The 24,599-nt window shown below is 35.0% G+C and overlaps 1 protein-coding gene across 1 annotated transcript; it reads right to left on the bottom strand.

Moving 5' to 3' along the window:
* Nucleotides 1–645: 645 nt before the first annotated feature.
* On the bottom strand, nt 646–24,599 carry LOC121324339 (striatin-3-like). The gene is made up of 16 exons (XM_041266072.1): nt 24,103–24,599; nt 14,508–14,611; nt 13,274–13,347; nt 11,349–11,430; nt 10,930–11,106; nt 9,771–9,921; nt 9,424–9,565; nt 7,571–7,704; nt 6,906–7,081; nt 6,348–6,395; nt 4,890–5,011; nt 4,403–4,570; nt 3,721–3,861; nt 3,120–3,227; nt 2,433–2,519; nt 646–2,335 (listed from the first exon to the last, which is right to left on the bottom strand). The coding sequence occupies exons 1-16, from the start codon at nt 24,352–24,354 to the stop codon at nt 2,166–2,168; spliced, it is 2,136 nt and encodes a 711-aa protein (XP_041122006.1). The 5' UTR covers nt 24,355–24,599; the 3' UTR covers nt 646–2,165.

Here is a 24,599-nt window from a genome sequence, read left to right as displayed (position 1 = left end):
ATATAATATATATATAATATATATAATATATATATATATATATATATATAATATATATATATACATATAATATATATTTCCATGTATCATAATATTATTACAACCTACATTGATACAATTTCCATCACCTCCTTGTAACAACATCTATGTTAAGTTTGTGTTTTTCCAAGAAATATATTTTCAGCTAATCAGGTATCATTAAAACGTAAGCCATCGTGACCTGAATGAAAACAAATCCTGTAATATAGCTGTACAAGATTTTACGCCAATACCTGGACAGGTTTTATCTTGAAACTTGATTACTGAACAAGTCCATTGTGATTTTGGACAACGAGAATCATGCAACTTGACCAAGAGTATCATAGAATACAGTTAGGTACCACGTTTTAATCAATGACATAAAAGCATCTTGTATTCATCGTCCACAAAACAAAAAGTCATATGACTGCAACTGGACACGTTACAGGATTATACAGTACTGTATAACCAGGCATTAGAAATCTAGGGTGGATTTGTCAACCTAATTCATCTACACTATATTTAAGAATAATCTAAAAACTTATGGCTGACATCCTGTCTTTTTAATTATTAGATATTTTAAAAGGACATATTGGAGATCAAACTTAAATAATTCAAAAGACACTATACAGGTACACCATTTAATATTTACTATAGACATTTTATATACATTACTTTTCAACAGCTGTACTTTTGCTATGTGGTACAATCTTAAAAACTTGTTGATTCATAGTTTGTAAAACTAAAACCTTACAAAACTCATCAAAACTCGCAAACTGATCAGAAATCTTTTTTTTTTTGTGGAAGACTAGAAAAAATACTTTATTGTATTAATCATGCATTACACAAACAACAAAAAAAATCTGTTACACCATAAACTTATGCACAGTTCAAAAAAAAAAAAATTAAAATAAAAATAAAAGCAGGGAAAGCTAAACCAAACACAGCAGATTTCAAATTGTGATTTAAGTTCCATTGCATTCTATTTCAACCCTCCCAACAAATACACTATTTCTCTTGGGACTTCACTTTCAAGTTCCATCGGGGCAGGCAAACCCATATTATCCGACATAAAATAAACTTGGTCTGTACTTAAAAACATCTGGTCATACTAACTTTATAGTTTTTGGAATTCTGTTGTTTGCCATAGCCCTTTCTTAGACAAACAGGGCTGACTAGGAAACAACAAAACAGAAAAGGGTATAAAGACCAACAGAAAAGAGAAATAAATAACAGGACAATAGCATTAAATTGTCTAACCCGTGATAAATAAACTTGTAAATACAGTAAGATGTACAAAAATATCACACAGTGATAGGAAGCTGCTATTTATTTTAAAAAAGAGTTCACTGCAAGTACTGAACTCTGTGTTCCATTTAAACACATTGTTTCTACAGCCATCAATAATCTGATAAGACGGTTTAAAGCAATTGTTAAAAATAGCATCCGTAAGTAAGGACTAGCTGAGATCATCTCAGAATGAAGAAGGGTAGAGTGTGGTTACATAGCAGTGGGTCAGTGAGATCAGTAAAAGCAGGGCATTATGAATAAAACTTTTTTCTTTTTTTTTTTTTTTTTTTAAAACAAACTTTTGAGCACTGTTACTGTTATTTATATATAAAAAGCTTATAAAAACTAAAATTTATTTTTTTTGAAAAAAAATGATGGATTAAACGGGCAACTGAGCTCATATATCAACTGAACGGCACTAACTGAATGAGTATCGCTATATTGTTTTGTCACTTTCCCAAGCAGAGTACCGCATTCCTATCCCTAAGGCAGCACAGAGTCCAACATAATTGACCGTTGTAAAATTAGACTCCACTTTTACTTAAATACACCTACATAACAGATACAGCTTAGTTAAAACCCAGTCAACGTTATAAATATTGGTTTTCTGTATTGTTTTTTTTGTTTGTTTTGTTTTTACTTGCAGTAATTAAAGTTACATGAATTACTTTGACATTATTAATTGAGGACTTTGGTGAAAACTTCACCACTTGGTACCTGCGCTGCCCATCTTCGGAGAATCAAGTGGAAAGGCAGAGCTGATGTAGTGTCTAAATGGTAAATCTCATTACTCAAGGCAGTGAAGCAATCCCTCGATTTTGTCCGAGCTCACCTGCTATTAAGTCTGATATATTACATTACACAAACACTTTGGCAAGGGCATCAGCTCCTGCACTGGCTATATACGCCTTTGATGGATGGAACGCTACATCATAAATGGATTCATCCGATTTCTTCCGATGGGCAGTGATTTCCTGTACACACGTCTTGCTGTCCAGGTTCCAAAGGCGAATAGAGCAGTCATGGCCTAGGAGTTAGTACAGTAACATGGATTTAACAAAATCAAACTTTTTTTTTTTTTTTTTTTATATATCTGATTGCTGCCATTTTAATATCATACTTACTTCCTGACATCAGGTAGATTCCATTTGGATCCACAGCCAAACTTGTAACGGCATCCAGGTGAGCCACCATTGCATGGATCAATTTACCTAGAGCCCATAAACACACACATGCATGTATCGTCATCGTTTACATTGCACAAATACAAACAACATTAAGTTACAGAAATAATAGAATTGGGTAACGGAATCTGATTAGAGGGCGTTAACGTTTGGTACTTGACTGTGCTGTAAAGGCAAGAGGCCAAGCCGTAGGTGAAGACACCTACCAAGCAGACTTAACTGTTTTATTGTTCAGATTTTTCTAAATAAAAAACTACTGCCTTTAAATGCAACATACTGGGAATTAGCTTTTTGTAGTAAATGCTATTCCACACTACATCTAATTCTACACAATGTCTGCAGATTAGCACCCTCAATTTAAAGAATTACAGTGAATCATCACAGAGGAACAGCAACATATGGCTCTGTAGACAACTAGATACCGTTTCATGTTCTGTACAACCCCAGTGTAAATACACACCTTGAAAATACATTTGAGCAACTTGTAAAACAGAAGTAGCATAAGTGTCCTCTATTTCCACTAGATTTCCCCCTCAACATTTCATGATGAAATTTCAGAGGAATTTGTCATCTGATGCTTTAAATATGAAATATGGAGGCTCTAAACACACAGTAAATATCTCTTACCTGTTTTATTGTCAAAGAACTTGATGTGTCTATCTTCATGAGCGGTAATTGTAACAGGTAATGTGGGATGACTGACCACACTGTTTATATGATTGCCTAAAGCAGAATCTGAAAAATAATAAACACTTTAGCCAAGTATACAAGCAAGCAGTATAGAAACAAACATTTATTATTATTATTAATAATAATAATTATTTATTTTTTAAATCAAGCTATGGAACTCCATTAATTTCACAGCAGGTTTAACAACCTAAAATGAATTAACTAATACAGAATTAGACTTTCCTTTTGTCCTACAATAATATTTTATTGAGGAAAGAAAAATAAATGAATCCTACTACAACACAAAAATTCACAACATTAAAGAAAATGTGTCAAATTAAAAGTGAAACGGCTGTTAGGAGAACAATGAATGAATGCCTGCACACTATGCTGTGCAGAACACATCCTGAGGGACATCAGATCCTATTACCATGATCGGCATGTCTATTTACTTTGAGAGGTTTGCAATACATGCATAGCTCTGTGCAGGTGTGTTGTATATAGAAGTTCCCACCTTGGAGGAAAGCAGACTAATTGTTGTGCAGACAGAAGAACTTACTTGAATCCACCTGTGACGCCAAAACCACAGCTGGCCGAGATGTCTCTAAATCATAAATAACCGTGTTTCCATTATGAAAAGAGGCCACCATGTGAGCTGGGTCACATCCATTAAAATCAACAGAAGTTGGAATTCCATGCTCTGCAAAAAAAGAAGAAACAAGTAAAACTGACAGATATGCAACGTGTGTGAATACATTTTTCTCCACTTAAATTTGATAGATTTTCTTGTACTACATATTTTTTCTATTAAAAGTATGGATGACTTTGAATCACGTTATAACATTTACCCTGCTTTTTTAAAATTAATTTAAAATAGCTTGTGTCTTAATATAAAATAGTAAGTTATACATTTATATGGGCAATCCAAAAAAAAACACATAGGACAAATTATTTGCTTTGGCTTGATCTATGTATTGTAATAATTAAAATCCAAATGCAAACTTTTTTTTTTTTTTTTATAGGTTGCAGAGAACCATGGGGAATGATATAAAAATCCAATGTGTTATAAGTAATTTGCACTGCTGGATAGTAAGCACCACATTGAGAGTTTTAAACAGCTAATACATTTCACATGTCAAAAAACTTCAGCTATTGCGTTTTTTTCAACATTTTTACAAATGGAGTAAATTGAATGTAATTTTATTAATAAAACACATTTGATAATAACAATGTAAATTTACCCTTTTCTGCATTATATGTGCTTATACAAGGTGACTTCTCTGAAGGACTCCATAACCTAATAGTGCCATCTGCTGAGCAGGATAGCAGCCTGTTCTTAATACCACTAAATGCAAGGCCCCAAACAGCATCTGTGTGGCCAAGAAACGTTCCAGCAAGAACATTCAGATCTGAAAAGCATTAAAACAGCTTATGAAAACACAGCAGAAATTCTTAATGCAAATATTTATACATTGACTCTTTCTCCCCCTGTTATGGGTTTTAGAAGACAGGAGGACAGGATAGTTAATAGGCAGACCTGGTTTACTTAAACGTACGTCAGAGACTGAATAAATGTACAGCTAGGAACGTTTCTCTCATTATATTAAATTCAGTTTTTGAAAAAGGCACCTCAGGTCTCAACTATAACAGTTAGATGTATTCAATGTACAAGGCGCAATAGGTCTCTACCAACTTTAGATAAGTTTTAAGGAAACAAAAGATAACTACCGTATGTGTCGTAAGGATCTACATTAGAGCTGGGCATGTTCCACCACTGAATAGCAGCATCAATACCACCACTGAAACAGTGTTCTCCATTGGAGCTGATTGCCAATGACAATACAGGTCCTCTGTGAAGGGAAAACCAAGGAAGAAGGTGTAACAACAATATAACAATAACACATTCATTTTAATCAACCCCTTTCATGGCTCACCATAAAACCTGATGATACTCTGGCTGCATCAGCCTTAACTGAATGCATTACTGATGTGAAGAAGTGGATGCCCCCAAAAATGTTTACAGTTAAATTCTGATAAGACAGAAGTTGTTATTAGGTTCTCATTTGCAACTAGAAGCCACAAAATATTTGCAAATAGATCTGGATAATTTAACCAGTAACATACATACAGAAAAATCGGGGGATCTTATTTATCTTTTGAAAGAGTCTTATATCTGTAAGTCACCAAAGTTCATTTTTACCATCTGCGACACACTGGTAGACTTAGGTAATTTCTATTGTCTGTGATGATGCTTGTGTGTTACTGACTATAATGATTTTTTCAGATTTAAAACTGTAAATTTGAAAATATCAGATCGTAAAAAATTTAATTGAAAATTTGACATCTCTTTCATTGTATATATATATATATATATATATATATATATATATATATATATATATATATATATATATATATATATATATATTTATTTAGTCATTGCCAATTATTTTTATTATTTTCTCCAAATTTGATATGTCCAATTATTTTTTTAGGCTCAGCTCACTGCTACCAGCCCTGCGCTGACTCGTCCGGAAGCCAACCACATTTTTTTTCTTACTGCGGACTAACCATGCAGCCACCCATAAGCTACAACAGCGTTGGAGGACATGCAGCTCTGGGCAACAAAAAAGAAAGAAAGAAATAAAATGCGTTGTCAAATTTATGTACTATTTATTTCAAGAATAAACAAAACAACGTTTAACTTGAACTGCTATTTGGCGTCCTTTGTTTTGTAGTTAATTCACTGGGGTAAAGTAAGGCCTACACAACGTATTCTTTACGCCTGGGATATTTTTCTACTATAATGTCTTACATAGTCTAACGTCTTGCTGTAAAATACACACAGGGGCCACGCCCCCTGCCCTTGCTGCTATGCTGTCTGTGCGTGCGCTCTGAGCAATATAATGGCCTACTACTTTTTTCAAAACGAATGAACATCTGAATGAATATTTAAATTATGAGCGAATATCAGAACGATAGTACCAAACTATACAAATGGTTTTTATTTTTACTTTCTTTTGTCTTGCACAGCGCTTTGAGATACTTCTTGCATCAAAGAAGATATATGAATAACATTTGATTTGACAATAAAAAATGAAAATTGGGTCAATGTAGTAAAAAAACAAGATACTCAGTCAAGCAATACTTGACAGTCTGTATTCAATTAAGAAGAAAAACACTTACACATGGGCTCTGAATGTATAAATAGGCTCAACATCTAATGAGGCACTCCTGCAAGAACAAGATGAAGAATTAAACATGTACAACGGTGTGACAATATTACCAATACAATTATTATTTCAGGCTTTGTGAACAATGTGAAGAACACAGCATATATATATATCCCTTGTTACACAACATAGGTCATGTACAAAACATTTATTGTAGTAAGCTGACCCTTGTGTAAACAAAACCAATTCTAATAAAAGCAGCAGGCAAATGATACAGCAATACAATTGTGGGAGGGGAATACATACAACACAGGGTATTCCATAGTAGATGGCAAGTGTCTTCAACCTTTAAAAATGCATATATGCCTAAGCAATTACAAAGCTATATATTGTATCATGGAAACAATTAGCTTCCATACCAGTAATGAAGATTGCAGAGTCCTTGTTTCATTGACGTCTTTATAGAACTGCTGTTTTTTATACTACAACAACAACAACAACAACTTGGCTTCCTATACCAGATGTCTAATAATTTGAAAGACTGGATCACTTTGAATAGTAAGATACTTGCTTTTTGGCAGGAACTGTTTTCTGCAGGTTCCACAGTTTCAGCGTGTGGTCCTCAGAGGCTGTTACCAGCACAGGCTCTACTGGGTGAAATACTAAGGATCTCACTCCATCAAAGTGGCTGCGCAGTGTATACTTGGGATTCCATGTCTTCCTAAAGGCATCCTTATTAGCTGGCAACTAAAGATAGAACAGTGCTGTTACACAGCTGTTGTATGAAGGCTGCACGAATCACGAACCCCTGTTACTATCAATTTACAAGGTTAATAAGTTAATGGTCATACAAATTCATTTTCCTAAAATACACTATAGATGACATCACTATCTTTTTTTTTAAACTTAATATTTTAATGAAAGTTATGTTTTACTGAACATAATTAAAATGGACACAACTGTGGTTTGAGACTGTTAAGATTAAATCAGAAATAAAAATACAATTATTAAGTCAGTTTGACAAACAGATGAGAGGTATCAGCAACAAAAAATACTTACATTCTAACATTCTTAAAGAAAAATAATTGATGTGTCATCTACACAAAGTCTTAGTGAACCCACCAAACACTTCTTAGTCTTATCTATAGTACAGTATTCACGAGGAGGGGGTCTTTTGGGAGAAGAGAGTTACATCTTTATCCAGCTATCCAGAATTCCACATCAATGAGTACTTACATCATAGCTGTAATCAGCATCATTTGTAACCGTTAGATCTGCCAAGTCACCAAGGCCCAGGACACTTTCCAGCACGTCATCAGAACCCATAATAAATGACTTGCCACCACCAGATGGAAATGCTAAAGGCTCAGCTAAAAAAAGAAATTGAGAACGGAGAATTGTAAACAAAAGGCAGGCTATAGCAGAAAAGAGATGGAAGGTGAACAGAGGCAAGTTTATTGGACATAACATTCATGCAAATCATATGATTTAGTTAGTCAAGAAAATACATCTGTTAAACTGTTTATCTAAACAGGTAGTCTTTCACTTTCCACCACCATCCCCCACCCACCCTCCCCCCCCATTGGGTGGAGGGGGGGCACTTATATCTCCAAGTGCATGGAACTTAATTTTTTTTTTTTTTGACTAAACAAAGTGAAATTGGTACATGAATTGTATAAAAAATAAATAAAAATAAAGTAAAAATATTAAATAAAATTAAAAAAAAAAAAAAAACTTGCATTTTATCGTCATAGAAATCCAGCCACAAAACAAGCAATGCTTTGTGATTTTTATTGACCTGGCTTCCGAAATAGACTGATTGTTTAAATGAGGTGCTATTTCACTTAGCACAGCCTAAAGAAAACATAAAACGTCCATGTTCCTGGATTACATAAACCATCCAATTACACTATCATCGTCATCTGGATTTGTGGAGACGCCCGATTACTGATGCATATTTGCAGAAAGCTGCAATAAAAGTGCCGATTATAAATAACTGTCTCGGTTATAAAATTAACATAAGATACAAATGCTTTGAAAACACACATTCTAGCAGAATCACAGGACAGTGTCATTTTAAGAGAACAGCCACACACTAACCAATATGCAGAGTTGACATGACAAGCACGACAAGTTTATTTATTTGAACCCTTATTACACAGGTTAATCTAACAGTGTACAGAGGTGCTGTGGGGGAAGAAAAAAACAAACAAACAGGGAACTGTTCTGTTTTAAATAAACTCTGTTATCACAACCATAAAGAAAGCCAATCAATAAACAGTTTATTAAGGTAACTACTGTAGTCTACATTTTGTAGAGATGAGTGTTCCCAGAATTTAAGCACAGTCTTAAAGCACCAGCCATATGCTCCAGGGTTTCTGGCTTTGAATTCAACAACAAATGAAGTGCCTGAAAGTCAACCCATAGTAGCAGCTGTGCAGATTTCATGGGGGATGCATTCTCATGGTGTAAGCATAACCCTGAATATATCTGTGCTTCTAGAAATGGCAATTCATAGTCTCCAAAGAGAAAGGTGGCAGAGCAAGTTTATAGTATATGGTATAATATTTTAATACTGCTGTTGCTTGTAATATTGAGACTGATAAGCCCTGGGGCAAAACATTAAAATTGAACTACACTGAAAAAGAATGGCCATGGTGTGTTCAATTTTCATTAAAAAAAAAAAAAAACTAAATACAAATGCAAAAATAAGATGATATTACACTTGTGTTGTAAAAAGAATAAAAAGGCACTAGAACATTTTTGTAGTAACCAGTGGCCCTAAATACTATAAAATATATCAGACAATCAGTGTAATATGTAAACTCAAAAGGAAAAAACAGAGATCAGAATTAACTTCTAAATCTACGGAAGAATTTAAAAAATATATATACATATCTAAATGAAACAGTAAAGCATATTATATCATTTAATACGCTCGTAAACTCCCCAAAGTGACGGTATAATACTGTAAATCAGGAAATTTCAAGCAAGCAGAAATGGCAAGAGGCAAATGAAAATGATTGTTTACACCGGCATCCTACCTTTCGACAACTACTGCAAATCAGAATCTCAGTAAACTGCCTTACCCCACTCTGTTCCATCCCCTGAACTCCTTGCTTCCCCCGCTCCTTCCCCATCTTCCGCTGTCACTAAGAAATCAAATTCCTTCAATGCCTCCTCTGTGTCTGGATCATCAGGGAGGTCTGCTGCCAGTCCCTCATTACCGATCTGCAAGTGCCACAAAAATATCCCAGCACTTGTACAGAGCTTCTATACCAGTCTCTTTACAATGTTACTGTTAAATATATGGCAGAATAAAATAAGCATAAATATCACACTATGACATGACATGTTTGTACAGTTCCAACAAACTATAGTTTCCTGAATATGCATATGCTTCATAACATATAGTTCATTTTTGTGACCAGATTACCTTGATTTTATGTTTCTTGTTTATTCTGTGCTTTTGTTTTCCACCTGTCATGTCTGCCACAAGATCTCCCTCTTCGTCATCGTCATCATCTTCGTCACTGTCATCTGCATTTTCTAAGAAGTTAAATGTTTCCAGAACATCTCCTGGATTCCTGTAAACAATATAGTAAGACAACATAACGTTACCATGGATACACATGTTCATCAACTAAACCTTGCTAAAAGCTGGTGAAATTTCACAAGACAAAACAGTTTTCGAAATTAATTTACTGGTTATTTTGGAGTTTAAGGGGTTGTTGGAAAGTAACAATAGATCAAGACAGACTCCCGATAGAAGTCCAAGTAGCAATAGATATTTTCCAGAGATGCAATAAAATCTTTGAAAGTAACACTAAGCAAATTAATTAAAGTTTGCAATTCAATATGGACAATCTATTACAGATGAAGGTTAACTGTATATGTTATTTTGTTAGAAAAATCATTGCAGACAAACTTAAAGTACATATTTATAAGCAAATTCATTCTTATTGTGTTACTCGTGTTCATACAGATTTTCTTTATGCATCTACTTCAGGGATTCGCAAACTCAGTCCTGGGGACCCCCTGTGGCTGCTGGTTTTCATTCCAACTGAGCTCTCAATTACTTAACTAGACCCTTAATTGAACTGATAATTTGCTTAATTAGACCTTTTTACTTGTTTTCAGCTCTTAAACAGTTGCATATTTAAAGTTAGCGGTAACATTTGATAAGTAACTTGAACTGCAACTGTTTAAGAGCTGAGAACAAGTAAAAAGGTCTAATTAAGGAAATTGTTAGTTCAATTAAGGGTTTAGTTAAGTAACTGAGTGCTTGGTTGGAATGAAAACCAGCTACCACAGGAGGTCCCCAGGACCGAGTTTGAGAAGCCCTGATCTACATGGTTTATAGCATTTACACAAGAGAATAGAAAAAAGGATGAAACTAGATTTGAAACTCTTGACTGGGGAATTAAAAAACAATTATCAAACCACATGATAAAAAGAGCTTCTTGAATAAGCCATTTGTTGTCAGCAGTCCAGTACTAATAGTTGCTATAAATATGTACTTTGAAGTCAAACTTAAAAATGAACTTTTATAACTTTCACATCAAAGTCAGTTAGCAAAGGAACAAACATAGCACCTTTTTAAATCTTGTCCCTTTTGTTTTGCTGGAGATTCTCCTCCATTGAGAATCTGTTCCAGATTTTTTGTCTCTACTGAGCCATTTTGCTCAGAGCCCGACAGCCCTAGTAAAGACCGTACCCTTTGGGACCGTACATCTAATATTGTATCTGTGTAACCTACTTCCTGAAGATACCTGTAGAGAGATGAGAAAAAAAAAATAAGCACCTTACTTCCAACATCAACATAGTATTAAAAATAAAAAAATAAATCTTGGTAGAACAAAACAATTCAATTGGAAATGTGATTGTTCAGTTAACCTGTACATGCAAATAATAAATAGGACACTGTAGACAATTTGTAAAATCTGTTTAATAACCTGTTCCTAACTCAACTGGAAAACTTATTTACTGGTTTATCTTTCATATCATTACTTACTGTCTAAGCAATTGTCTGCCTTGTTTCCATGTTAGCTGGCTGTTCTGAGGTACTGCTGGGACCTCTGTCTCTTTGGTTTCTTCTAGAAGAGAAAAAACAACAAGCGATCAATTAAGGAGATTAGTGACCTTCTGCAGCACTTAAATGATAAACACTGCATTATCTCCTCTTGCAAAAAGTTCTTATAACACTTCATGTTGTATTATCCATTAATCCTCGCCTTGCACCAATTATTTTGCAACTTGCGTGTAAGTAATTATATTTAATAATAACAATGTATGCATTGTCTGGGTTAAACATCAATGGGCACAAGTATTTACCCATTCATAAACACAACTGGTCCTTTATTTGCAAGTAAAAAGCTGAAAGTAACAAGGCAAGTGAGTGAATAGACTTAGGGATGTACAAAAATAAATTTAGATTTTAGATAAAAGATATTCGTAAATAACCTATCCGGTATTAATTACAAGTAGTACGACCAGATCTACTCTCACGATTATGAAAATCTGACATACTTTGTACCAGAAAGGGGAAGTTATATCCTTTTGTGCTCAACATGAAAAGACTAAACAGACAGCGGCATTGTTCTTGTTACTGTACAGTATGGTTTAGAAGAACTACTGTACTTGTACTGTACTGCATGCAGGATTCTACAGTTCTTTTCCAGAAGAACAAAATTAGCTAGTACGTTAAAATGATAAACAGAGTTCAACTTTTATTTTTTTTATTTATTTATTTTTTTAAAACGTGACTACTTAAAAAGAAAAATACCACTCTTGTAATACCAAAACAGATGTTAGGAATGGCACTTCTAATCAACTAGTCACATAGCATATTCCTTAGCTTTCCAAAAAGCAATGAAGAATGACTGAAGTGTAGACAGGTGCAACAAAATGTCAAACAGCAATCACATCTTCTCTGGAAAGCTATAGAAGTACTGAAAAAAAAAACACCTATGCTAATACAAAACTTTTAGATAGGGCTGTAGACCAATCTTAAACCTAAGCAATTACATAAACTTTTACAATTACTTCTAAATGTATCTAACGTCATTAATAATCCAAAAACGCATGAAATGCAATCCATACTATTTAAAGTATAAATCTTAAATAAAAGATTTAACTTTGAGATTAATAGTCTTCACTAAAATCAACACCAAAGGTAGTTTCTTTTTTCTACTGTCAAAAGTCCAGTAATTATACATTTAAAAAATCTTGCATTCACAATGTCCCAACTAATGAAAGAATTAGTTTCCATCAAAAATGTTTTGTGATCGGGGTCAGCAGGATTCTTAATAGGACTGAATTCCATTCATTGCATAAGGAATGCCCTAAAAAGAACACAGGACAGTCTCAAAACTCATGAATAACAAGCTTGCTAAAAGAGACTGTAGACAATCCTCATTGCAACTATTTATGTGTAAAGGGAATGAAGACAATCACTAAAGGATACCAACTTGCCCACTTTTACACTTTCAAAACAAATACAAAACTATATAAAAAACGATCAGTCTATTCTTACAACTGAAAAGTGGAACTCTCTGGTAACATACAAGCTACAATTCTTGCACCCAAAATGTCAGCTACTGTATACCCTTGAGCAAAACACACAAATTTAATTTTAATTTGAAAAAGTAGAAGTTTAAATATAATATCCTTGCAAATAAAGTTCTCCAAAAATGTTTTTGCCACATTTGTTCAAATGCAAATACATTCATAAATTGTGATTTACAAGGTACGATACCCCGTTATGGCAACATCAATTTGGGAATTCATTAGAGGACACACAAGGTTTTGTTGTTTTAGAAATCACTCAACAGTCATATTTAAAGCTTGTAATAAATGCAATTCCCGAGACACACTTTATAAAACAGTTATTACTTAAGTTATCATTCAAGGTAAGCACAAAAAAAGAAAATCTGTTACCTGATTCGAAGGTTGGCATCTTTAAGTCACCTTGATTTAATTCTGTGCCATATTTTAATTTATGATACTTTGCCCTGGAAGTGGAAGAGAAATTACATTTTTCAGAAGCAGCTAGAAACCACACATTGATTACATCCTATAAGAACATTGCAGTTTATATATATATATATATATATATATATATATATATATATATATATATATATATATATATATATATATATATATAATACTCAAATGTTTTGAATTAACAGTAAGCAAAAATGTGGGCAACATTTAACCATCTGCTTTCACTATCCTCACTGGTGGCAGTTCAGTGTGAAATTCCCCATTTCAAGCTTTTAATGGGTTATAAGTGACAGGAAGTTTTGCATCAGCTAACATTACATTAATGGCTTCAACAATTTCATTAAACATGACAGAACAGTAAAATGCACAGGGTCATTCCAAATCAAATCAAGATGTCGGAAAGGTCATCTAGTTTTTCCAAAACTAACCCAAACATTTGAGCCAAAAATGTAAACTGCTGCTGACATGAACTAACGTTTTTTTTTCAAACATTTAAATCAGTGTCAAGTCATGACAATGTACCCTTCAATTTGTATTTAACCTAACAGGTATACTATTCCATTTCCGAAATAAAAGGAAACAATACTGAATGGCAGACTTTTTTTAGGGTCACTTGGTCGTCTTTTGACCTGAGGATAATGAGGTTTCAGGCTCTCAAGCTGACTTTGAAGACTTTATTAATGTTGTTCAAGGTCAGCAACTGGTCTAGTTTTTGGTCAAAACAATGTAACAATGTTATATGAGATATATGGTTAATGAAATTTAGTATGCATAGTTTCCTCTATGGACCACCCTCCATCCCCGAAATAACAATAATTTTAAAAAATGTAGTTTTATTAACCAAAATAACTTCACTTTAGCAAAAAAAGTTCAACTTTCAATATCTACCTCTATAGCCTCTTGATCTTATCAATACTCACACCTGTAAATAGAATTAAAGTTTACCCTGAAACTTCAAGGGGTTGTATCCCTAAGGGTAGAAAGGTAAAGGTGTTTGATGCAACATTTCCTCATTAAATCTGTCTATCACTAACTTTCTGAATTGTGGCTACTATCTGCATTGGTGAACATTCGTGTAAATAAATTATGACACTTAAAATGGATTATAACGCTATATACAAACATATCTCAACAATATAAAAACTACTTTATAAGTGTCACTTACCTTTCTTGTTTTAATGCATATTCTAACATTTTTATTCTTCTTACTAGATCATTCTTTAAATTTTCTTGACCCTTTCTTTCTCCTTGTAGAAATGCTATCCGAGCCTAAAAAGAGAGAACAATGTATTTATCACCACCTCAAAACACGTTTATCCGCAACTTCAAAACATTCTTTTTAAATCGGTAATGTTCAAACAAATTATTTTAACAATTGGACAAGTAACCTTTTCCATATTGAAGAAACTTGGTTTGAAAGCAATTAATTATCCTCTGAGCCATTCCAAACATCAGAGATGGAAATAAGACACCTATTGCATAGCAGTTTTTCCCATTCCAGGTTTTGCTATGAGCTTGATTAGCCACAGTGTATACGTAACAAGCTCAGATGCATCTTATTGCACTCATAGTAAAGCCAGGAATGGATCAAACTGCTATGCAATGGGGGTTTATTTCCATCCATGAAACATGTAAACATCTTTTAAAGTAGAACTTGACAATGACATGCAAACTTAAAGTAACTGAATTAACTTAAAAGCTAGTGCACAATTTGAAGTTAGAGGTTCTACATTTATATTTACACCTATGTTGACACAATTGGGGTAAACTTATTTTAACTGGGGTCCTATTTTCTGCTGCAGTAGGAATGAGTAGCAACATCAGTAGAAATTGGGGCCGACCTTGTCCCAGTTGTACTTCACTTTAAATCAATTTTTAATTCTTGTCACATACCCACCGTTACCCAGAAAGTCTAACAAATATAATGCCTAACAGATCAGAAAGTCCAACAGACTCTTAATCCACTGCAATTACAAGATGTGAAAGACCCTGTTGGTCTTGTTATAGAATAGCATACAACTCAAAAGTCAATACTATTGTTAGATAGTTTAGAATCTCTGTTTACAGTTCACCAACACCATGTGCAATATATTGTAATATGATCTACATTACTTAAAAGCAACCATAAATAACTAAGGCTATTTTTACTACTACCAATGCCAAGTTCCTTGGGACAACCATGTTGTTTACCGAGTAAACTAACCTTTAATTATATTTACAATCTTTCATCAACATATATTTTACCTGCTGTGTCATAGTCAACTAAAATATGCAATGTCCACTAGAATTTACATGAATGCATAATACGAATCTACATATACCTGCAACAACAAACTACAGAATAAAAGAAATGTAATCACCCTGGCCATTCCTCGATTAAAAAATAATAATAATAATAATCTAAGATATTATGCACCATTTGAAACTTGCACAGTAAGCCTGCAAGCCCCAAAAATATGAAAAAACACTCACTTTTGGATTCATTTAAATTTGCTTAGAAATAGTTCTGATTCCTAGAGTGTACAATGTTACAAGTCTGTGCCCCGTACACTACAGTAATTGTATGGAAACCGCTTCAGTGATGGCAAGAAAATTTTGGTCATTTGTTGTCTGTTAAGGAAGTATGATACTAATCATCCCTTTTGTTTTATTTTGAAAGTTTCAGACAAAGTGCGAGTCCAGCTACTGTTCCCTCCTCCACAAGATCTTGAGTCGTGACTAAAAGCCCTGCTTACACTCTAACAGGAAAAAGCAGTGCGAGCAGCAGGGTAGATTCAAGCGTACCTGTCCTGTGATTCAAGTTCACATGGTTAGTGTTATAAAGAGAGTTCAAACTGATCATAACGCTTTACCCAGGTATAAGTGATTTGTCAGGCTTCAACTGATGCTATCTTTGTATGTGTTTGTTTGAAAGCGATGAGATAATATTTTTGGCTGTAGATCAGGTGCACGGGACTGATGGGGGGGGCATTATATTTCACAGTACAAAATTTGTTATTATGCAGTAAACGTTTTTTATTAAAATAAATTCAAGTTGAAAAACAAGCGTAACATGTTTACAAATGTGGTGAACAGGACTGCACACAGAGAGGCCATGTGTTAATTTTAATTTAGATGCATACATTTGAGGGGGTGTTATTGTAAATGTGTGTTTTCAACTCCAGGCAAGCCTGACAAACAACTGGATTCACCTTAAATTTAAAAAAAAAATCTCCATATGCGCTGTCAACATATCTGTACAAATTCTTGTAGACACTAACCTATTTAACTCTGTTAAGGATCCACCAAGTTAATGTGTGAAATGTTTGCAATACACATTCAATTGCCATATGTCATGTGCATAGTTGCAAGATGATACTGTTAGAACTGGAAAGATGGGTTGTCAAGACTGGTGATTCCAGCAAGATAAAATCTGGGCCAAAAAGAAATGTACTGTGCAATTCATTTGCAATAGTCTCGTCTCTGTCATTATTAGCCTGTGTATTCATTATACTGTATTAATTTCCTTTCATGCAGGATCTGTTAATCAACTTTTTTTTTTTTTTCACAAAACACACCAGCCGACTCTGACACAACAGAAACAGTTTATGTTCATGTGGTGGCAACAAGTTTAATTTACATGTTTTCAAAGTTCAAATCCTTTCCCTACCCGACATGATGGGACCTAATGCAAATACATGGGGGCACTGTGCAACAGATGCTTCTAAGCTTTCCAACAATACTGCCCCTTTCAGTCTAGCTGCTGCAATGATGGCGCAATAGACTCAAAACGAAACGTAAGCTGTGAACTCTGTCATATGATGAGAGGCTTAACTTCAGACGATCGTAGTTCTGGCTAGAAGTACCACAGACACACTGAATCTGTACTTTTAGAAAAGCCATGGTAGGTGGCTTTTATGGTGCACAAGTAATGTGTGTGTAACCTTCAGTGCGCTGGCACCCCAAAATGAATGGGGCTGTGTTAAGAGTTAAAGCAAAAGTCACCTCTTGCAAAACAACACCTAGATAGACTTAATATCGTCTTTTTTTTTCAAAACTGTTTACTTACTGCACTGTACTGAGTTTCTGTAATGCTGAAAGATAGTGGCCTAGAATCACGTACAAGAGAATAAGTCTCGCGGCACTTAAAACATCCAGCACTACTTTTACTTACTTATTTATTTAACCAGAACTACGCAGAACGTGGCTCATACTGCGTTCATCACTGACACTGTTGTGGCGTTTCAGGTATTCTATACTGGGTAAAAAATACAGTAGCTTGGTGTCTTAATATATCTCTGCGGGATTTGTCCGCACTGAAAGTTGCAGATATGCGGGAGCAACATGGAAAATGCACGATTCCCATAATCCTGTGCTGAAATTCAAGCCCTGTGATGTAAACATTAAAGTATCCTTCAGTTATATGTTTCCAGGCAGCCTACTCTGCTATGATGTTTAAAGCTTACTATGCATAACATTGTAAAACTACTGCAAATGGTTCTTTTTACTGCTTTAAAAAAAAAAAAAAAAAAACACAACATACCCAGAAATCAATGAGACCTGGGAACATGCGAGTAAATGAGCCAATCACAACATGACTCTCCCACAAACTATTCGTGAGCACTTACTGTTGGAATGTGAGGCTAACCACCCACCCATTCAGTATTACTCATCTGTACAAGAGACTGGTTTGAAGACTGTTCTTGTTAAAAAAGAAATTGGTTTTCTATCAATGTCACCTACCCAAAACAATCTCAAATAAGGGTAGGGTTATGGATTTTAAAAAAGGAATCTAGAAAATAATTTTATAAAAAAAACATGATTGACAGTTGCTCTTCACCCCTTATTTAACATTTTTTGTCACCAAAAAGTAGAGAGTCCAGAATAGGATATGCACGCAACCAAAGCTGACAAATAAAGCGAGTCTGTAATTTTAGACAGCAAAAAGTAAACAAACTAGTTTATGCGTGCACAAGTATAGTGATCTCTATGGAAGGCCATCTGGGTCAAAAACTCATTGTGCTGGTTTACAGCGAGTCAAAATCTCACGCAACTGAAAAAAGGCATTTTGAAATGACCCGCTTACAGTGCCCAAATTGCTGGAAATGTGTTGTGGTTTTTATATAGATTTTATATAGTCTATATTTTTTGCTGTGACTTTGTTACGTGGAATGTAATAAACGAGAACTCCTTCATTTTACAGTGCCATTTCCACAAGTGTTTAAAGTTAAATTTCAGTTTTCGTTTGCTTGCTCAGCTACAAAAAGGCAGAAGTAAACCTCATGTTATTACTTAATGAAAACGTGTCGATGGCTACTGTTTACTGTGAAGAAACAGCAATGGCAAGGAATTAAAAAAAAGTACAAAATAAATAAAATGTGGTGTCAACTTTATGTACTATTTATTTCAGGAATAAACAAAACAACGTTTAACTTGAACTGCTATTTGGAGTCCTTTGCTTTGTAGTTTATTCACTGGAGTAAAGTAAGTCCCACACAACATATTATTTACTCCTGGGATATTTTTCTACTTTTATGTGTTATTTATTGTGATGTCTTGCTGTAAAATAAAGGCACACATACACACAGGGCCACGTCCCCCTGCCCCTCCTGGATTATGAGCAACATAATGGCTTTTATTACTTTTTGAAAAGAAACGAATATACAAACGAATATTTAAGTTATGAGCGCATATCCGAAAATGAAAATCGTGTGTTCATCCCATGAACAAGTTGTGATATACATTTCTCATTTCTACCAATTCTATACTTTCATTGAGCACCAAAACTGACTGAAAGCAAATTTCTCTTTTACCTGGGACACAGACATTTTTACTGCTGTACTAAGGCTGTAAACTGACAATGAAAGTATATATTTTGTTTTGAGAAAACTTCTTAAAAGGAATTATTCAGAAAATACAAGTATATGCACACTCCTATCATGTAATGTAATTTTAATCTAAGGAGGTTGAAATATTGCATGGGGGTATCCTCAGTGCTTCCAGTGCAGGTCTTTGTTCATTATTCCGTCATCAACAATTAACCAATTAAATTTCTCCAGGTTCTAAAACCAATTTTATTGAATTATTCTAAACCTGGAATGGAACTAGACGAATGTAAATGCTGACAAGTAAAGCATGCAAACACATTATTTTTCCTGTTCATTTTCAAGGGAAAAAAGTTAAATGTAAGGTCATGTACACTGACTTCTGCGTGGCACAGTGCAAATGCTATGACAATGTCTACGTATGGCACTGACTGCAAATAACATGACTCTAGTTTCTTTCTTGGGGAGATTTACAGTAAGTGGGATTCTGACAGTACTTGCTGCAACATTTTAAATCTGTGAGAATTATTTAAGACGCAAGCCTAGAAATCTGATGACTTGTTGAGAGTAAACAGTGATCCTTGTTCCTGTTTGGGTACAGGAAGTACTGTACAACCTGGCGCAGAAAGATTTCCGAAAGGAAACCACAGCAAACCAGCTTTAAGGAAAGGCAGACACATCCCCTCCAACCTGCATGATGTAAGTGTGGTGGAAGGGAGAAGGAAAGGGTTAAACAAAAGAAACAAGAGGTCACTAAAGTAAAGGGACACCCTCCTCTACCATCCCATTTTTCTCATACAAAATATGCATCTCCCAAGAAATACCCCAAATCAAACTTACACTAAGCTAAATATGCTGTACGCATTCACAAGGACTGCTCCCTCTTGAACAAACAGATTTTCACAGCAGGTACACTCCACCTGTTCTGTGGTGGTTTCTATTCTAGCAATCTTCTCAACAAGTTCAGTCTGTTTGTTTGTGGGGGTGGAAGCATAACTTCCAAGATGCACAACATGAGCCAGAAACACAATTTTCCTAAGTAGCCTAGGTATTTGGGCATTGGCATGTTAAAAAAACCCTACTGCAAAAAACAGCATAAAGACAAAATAATGTTTTTTTTTTTTTTGGTGCACAGGATTATGAAATGCTCTTTAACAAGTTCCAGTCACCTCTATAGTTCTGAATCATATTTACGAACCGATACCCCAATTACCCAAGCAACAGTAGCATTGCAGTTAAGTTGCGGTCTTCCCAACATTGCAAGGCACAACATGCCATTAAGAACCTGTTCCTCATAACATATATAAAAAAATAGTTAATGATTTCAGTAGTAGACTGCATTGTTATTATATCACCATCTGGGAACGCATAACTCTGCCAGGGGATATAACAGAGGCATAGATATATATGTCTCAATGACAGTTTCACATATAGAGAACAGTTTGCCCAATTGTGATGAAATTTGCTAAGGGCATTCTTTTGCACAACTTACTAGAGTATCAGAATCTATTTCTCATACTTCTTTCAGTTACACACATGTTTTACATATCTAGAGAAGTGTTCACTCAATTATGACTGTCCGTAATCTGTATGAACGTCAAACTTCTATTGGTGGATATGTTGGATATCTACTTTATCATGATACAGACATCTAGAATTTTATATTCATACCTGTGGTGGCTGACGAATGTCACTGACAGGCTTGTTACACTGATTATTATACATTTTTCATTTGTCCTTATAGATGCTGTCTTGCTTTTAGATTAATTTAGTTTCGACTGTGTATCCGACTGCGTATCCTACATCCTATTCCTGTGGTCCTGAATTTCCTCATTCCAGAAAGCCATGTGATCTTTGAACTCTGTTGGCTCCATTTGCTCTGCAGTTTATGTTTTCTCCAAATGTATAACTCATTAGACTTGAATAGAAACCTCAAAAGAAAACTACAACGTAATTACTGGCTTGCTCTAGACTAGGCTGATGGAATTGGTCATTGTTTAGGAACATCAGTAGGATCTGTTCTAAAATCAGATTCCTAGCTTTATTAACAAGTCTTGAAATTTGCAGAAACAAGTGCTTTCCTTACTGTGTCCAATGTTCAGTACAGATTTACAAAGTTACTTACAAAGAATGCAATTCATTCATAAGTAAAACTGTAAGACAAGTACAAGCTTCTACACAAACTGGATTTATTCATGCCAGCATTATTCCTTCTCACTTATGCTAATTTTGCCCACAACATGCTCTGGCACAGAAATATTTTCCAGCGTAAGCTTTTGTTATGACATTTTATGAAGATTACAGAACGCAGGCAGCAGTGCAAGCTTAACATTAAACTTTGTGAACTCAGGTGCCCCAAAGCACCATTCATTACCAGGAAAACCTCCTGACACAAAAACATCATCTCAACTGGTATACAGATAAAGCTTGTTAACACATTAACTTTATAGCCTCACATCCAACCTTCCTGACCTCTACATTCCAGAGATGATATGGAATGCCTGGACTGCCACAGATTTTTGCATTGCATAACATCTACATTCAACACCGACTTTCTGTTCTTTAAATTATGAAGCTAGTTACAGTGTGCTTCCTAAATGACTACCTCCAACAATTGGTTACAGCGCTATTTATTTATTTATTTTTATATATATATATATATATATATATATATATATATATATATATATATATATATATATATATATAATATATATATATATATAATATTACAGACATTGCATCTCTACAAAAAGAGACAATTATTTTTTTCTGAATTCAAATATCAGAAGAGGCCCTTTCTACCTTGCTTGTCAAAAGCCCCTTTTAAAAACTTAAAACTTGTGCATTATTTTACAAATGGGTTTGCGATTATCAAACCTTTTTCACTTGCCAAAACCTGATTTAAACTTAGTATACAATCAGAGTATAAACCTCAGAACCACATACCATTCTTTGAATTACTCTATTGGACACAAACAGTAAACAGAAATAAACGTGTCTTTGTTCTAGTAATATAATCTGGATGCTATTCAGATGCTTTGAATCAATTAAGCCTCCTAGAAACTGCCACCTTTAACTCAGAAAATGAATCAGTTGGCAACAGTTTGGTTGATCAAGCCTCAATTAGTACAGACTAGGCCCTGTTTTGTTGATAGCTTCTCCCACAACCAGCATAATGTATAGTATATGTCCAATATAGGCTGTGCAATAAAAAAAAAAAAAAAGATAAATCGGACGTGCAGAATTCAAACCAGCTTAAACAGAAGTAAACTGGTTCGTTTTAAGTAACTTACAAACACGACACTACCAGTATACCCTACAAATCCTGAATGTGATACCAGTAAACTAAGAGAAATAAAATGTATTTTCCCTGACAGTCATCAAATGTCATTAAAAGAAGCATGAATTGATCAATAGGGTGTCAAGAGATAACATTACGGAAAACTGTATTACCCAGAGCTCAACATATATTAAAAAAAAAGAGCTTGAAGAAAGAAATTTGTAACAGCATAAACATGTACTACTGATTAAGAAAATGTATCCCGTCAATCAAAACCAAAAGAACCTTGCAACCAGGCACAAGATCACACACTACGAAATGAGTTTGCAGGCAGCTGAGTTGCCAAGTCTCATTATAAACAGATGCTGTGCCAATGAAAATCAACTAAACTGTAGTAAACCGTGTTCCACAGTAGAGTGTAACACCAAATTGCATTTTTGCACTTTCTTGTATAGGAATTCAGCTTGTGGGAGATATACAATTAGCCATTCCTTCTTGACAAATTTTCTAGGCACCTGTCATTCTCTGTCTCAAAGCCACAGTACTGGCTCCAGTCTCCACTAAATTGTTACAGTTGGCTCAGTAACAAACCAGATCCCATTGACTTACTCTCAGTCTCACCATCTCAAAAACATCTGGACCTCACCAACATGAGATCAAACAGGCCATAATTAAACTAATGACAAAAATCATATCTACACACAGCGTGTCATCATCAAACTAACGTACCACCTAAGTGTGTCCATTCATTAAATTATATATATATATATATATATATATATATATATATATATATATATATATATATATATATATATATATATATATATATATATATATATTAAAAGCTTAACAAAAATGGTTAACAAAAATGGTATTTCAAATTGCATACAGTAGCTCTATAAATCAAGTTCGAATACTCAATTAACAATGACAACAGGATGGTAAGTTTCCCGTCTCTCGAGCAGTGGCGTTGTTGTCACACTTGAAACAATGTGTTTTGCTTCTGCCATAGTCACTAAACGTAAGAGTACTATGGCTGGGGTTTATTTTTATTTTTTATATCTGTTGCAGTGCAAATTATATTGTTTAGCCTTAATTAGCCTTAATTGCCTGCAGCAATAAGTGTAACGTGTGTGTGTGTGTATGTATGTGTGTATATATGTGTATATATTATATACGATCTGTGTGTTGCCTTTGCTGTCAATGTCACAAACTGCATTTATTGAATCGGTTTGACTTCTGGAAATGGCTGACGATGCAAAGTACTGAATCCTATTTCAAACTAGTGTCGGGTCCATTGATAACCTGAAGGGTTACAGAGTACGCGTAACTTCTATTCAGATCTGCAGGACAACAACAACACAGAAAGCAACACAGGCAGACGCCATATTGGCAAAACCAAAATGGCTGCTTGTAGGCGAGCTCAGCAATTGTACCAGTTACAACATCACTCGGCTTTCTTCTGCTTTTCCTGATTTATACCGAAAGAAATAATAACCTGACAGTCCAGACTTCGCACGGAAACGACAAGCAGGTAGACGTCACCTATTCCAAGCTGTATTCAGCCTGCACCGTTTCGATATTTTCGGATTCCCCTGTGCTACTTTACTAGTCTGCGTCGGGCTGAAGCTGCTATGATTTTATTACATTTGTCATTTGGATGCCGGTACCTGGAGCTCGGCCCTCTCGACCTCCCAATGCGCCCTCTCCATCTCGAATCGGGCCCATTCATGCTGGATGTAGTGCAGGATCCCCGGGATGGTGTACTGCTGAGGACGAGGCATCTCGTCCTGTTGTTGCTGTCCCATCCCGGCACCCCCTCCTGCTCCAGGCTGTGGATTAACGTTATTATTATTATTCCCCTGCTGTTGCAGCTGCTGCCTTGGAGCGGCTATTCCGCCTCCTCCGGGGTGTTCATCCATTTAAAAAAAAAATAAAAGAACAAAAAAAATGCTACAGTCTGTTCTTGTACAGGCCCTTTTTAATACAAATGTCTCGGTGGACAGTTTGTAAACGCCCTCCCCGTGGTGCCGCGGGAGGTCTGTTGTTATGTGGTGTTTGGATTTTGTGTCAGAGCAGCGCCGAGCCGCCTGTCGCCATTACATTCCCTGGATGTGAGTGTGTGAGTCAGGCAGGATGCTGTCTCCTCACTGCGGGGGTGAGGGAG

Source organism: Polyodon spathula, chromosome 12 (genome assembly GCF_017654505.1).
Source record: "Polyodon spathula isolate WHYD16114869_AA chromosome 12, ASM1765450v1, whole genome shotgun sequence".
Lineage (NCBI taxonomy): Eukaryota > Metazoa > Chordata > Actinopteri > Acipenseriformes > Polyodontidae > Polyodon > Polyodon spathula.
The sequence above is the reverse complement of the archived record's forward strand: the minus strand, read 5'-3'. Positions and strand labels throughout refer to the sequence as shown.

What these genes read in the sequence shown, in the direction of transcription:
- LOC121324339 (XM_041266072.1), bottom strand. Translation starts at nt 24,354, where the DNA reads ATGGATGAACACCCCGGAGGAGGCGGAATAGCCGCTCCAAGGCAGCAG. An exon ending in TATGCATTAAAACAAGAAAG is followed by an intron (nt 13,348 to 14,507) that starts GTAAGTGACACT and finishes TTCCACTTCCAG; the next exon opens with GGCAAAGTATCATAAATTAA. An exon ending in AGATCCTTACGACACATACG is followed by an intron (nt 4,571 to 4,889) that starts GTAGTTATCTTT and finishes AATGCTTTTCAG; the next exon opens with ATCTGAATGTTCTTGCTGGA.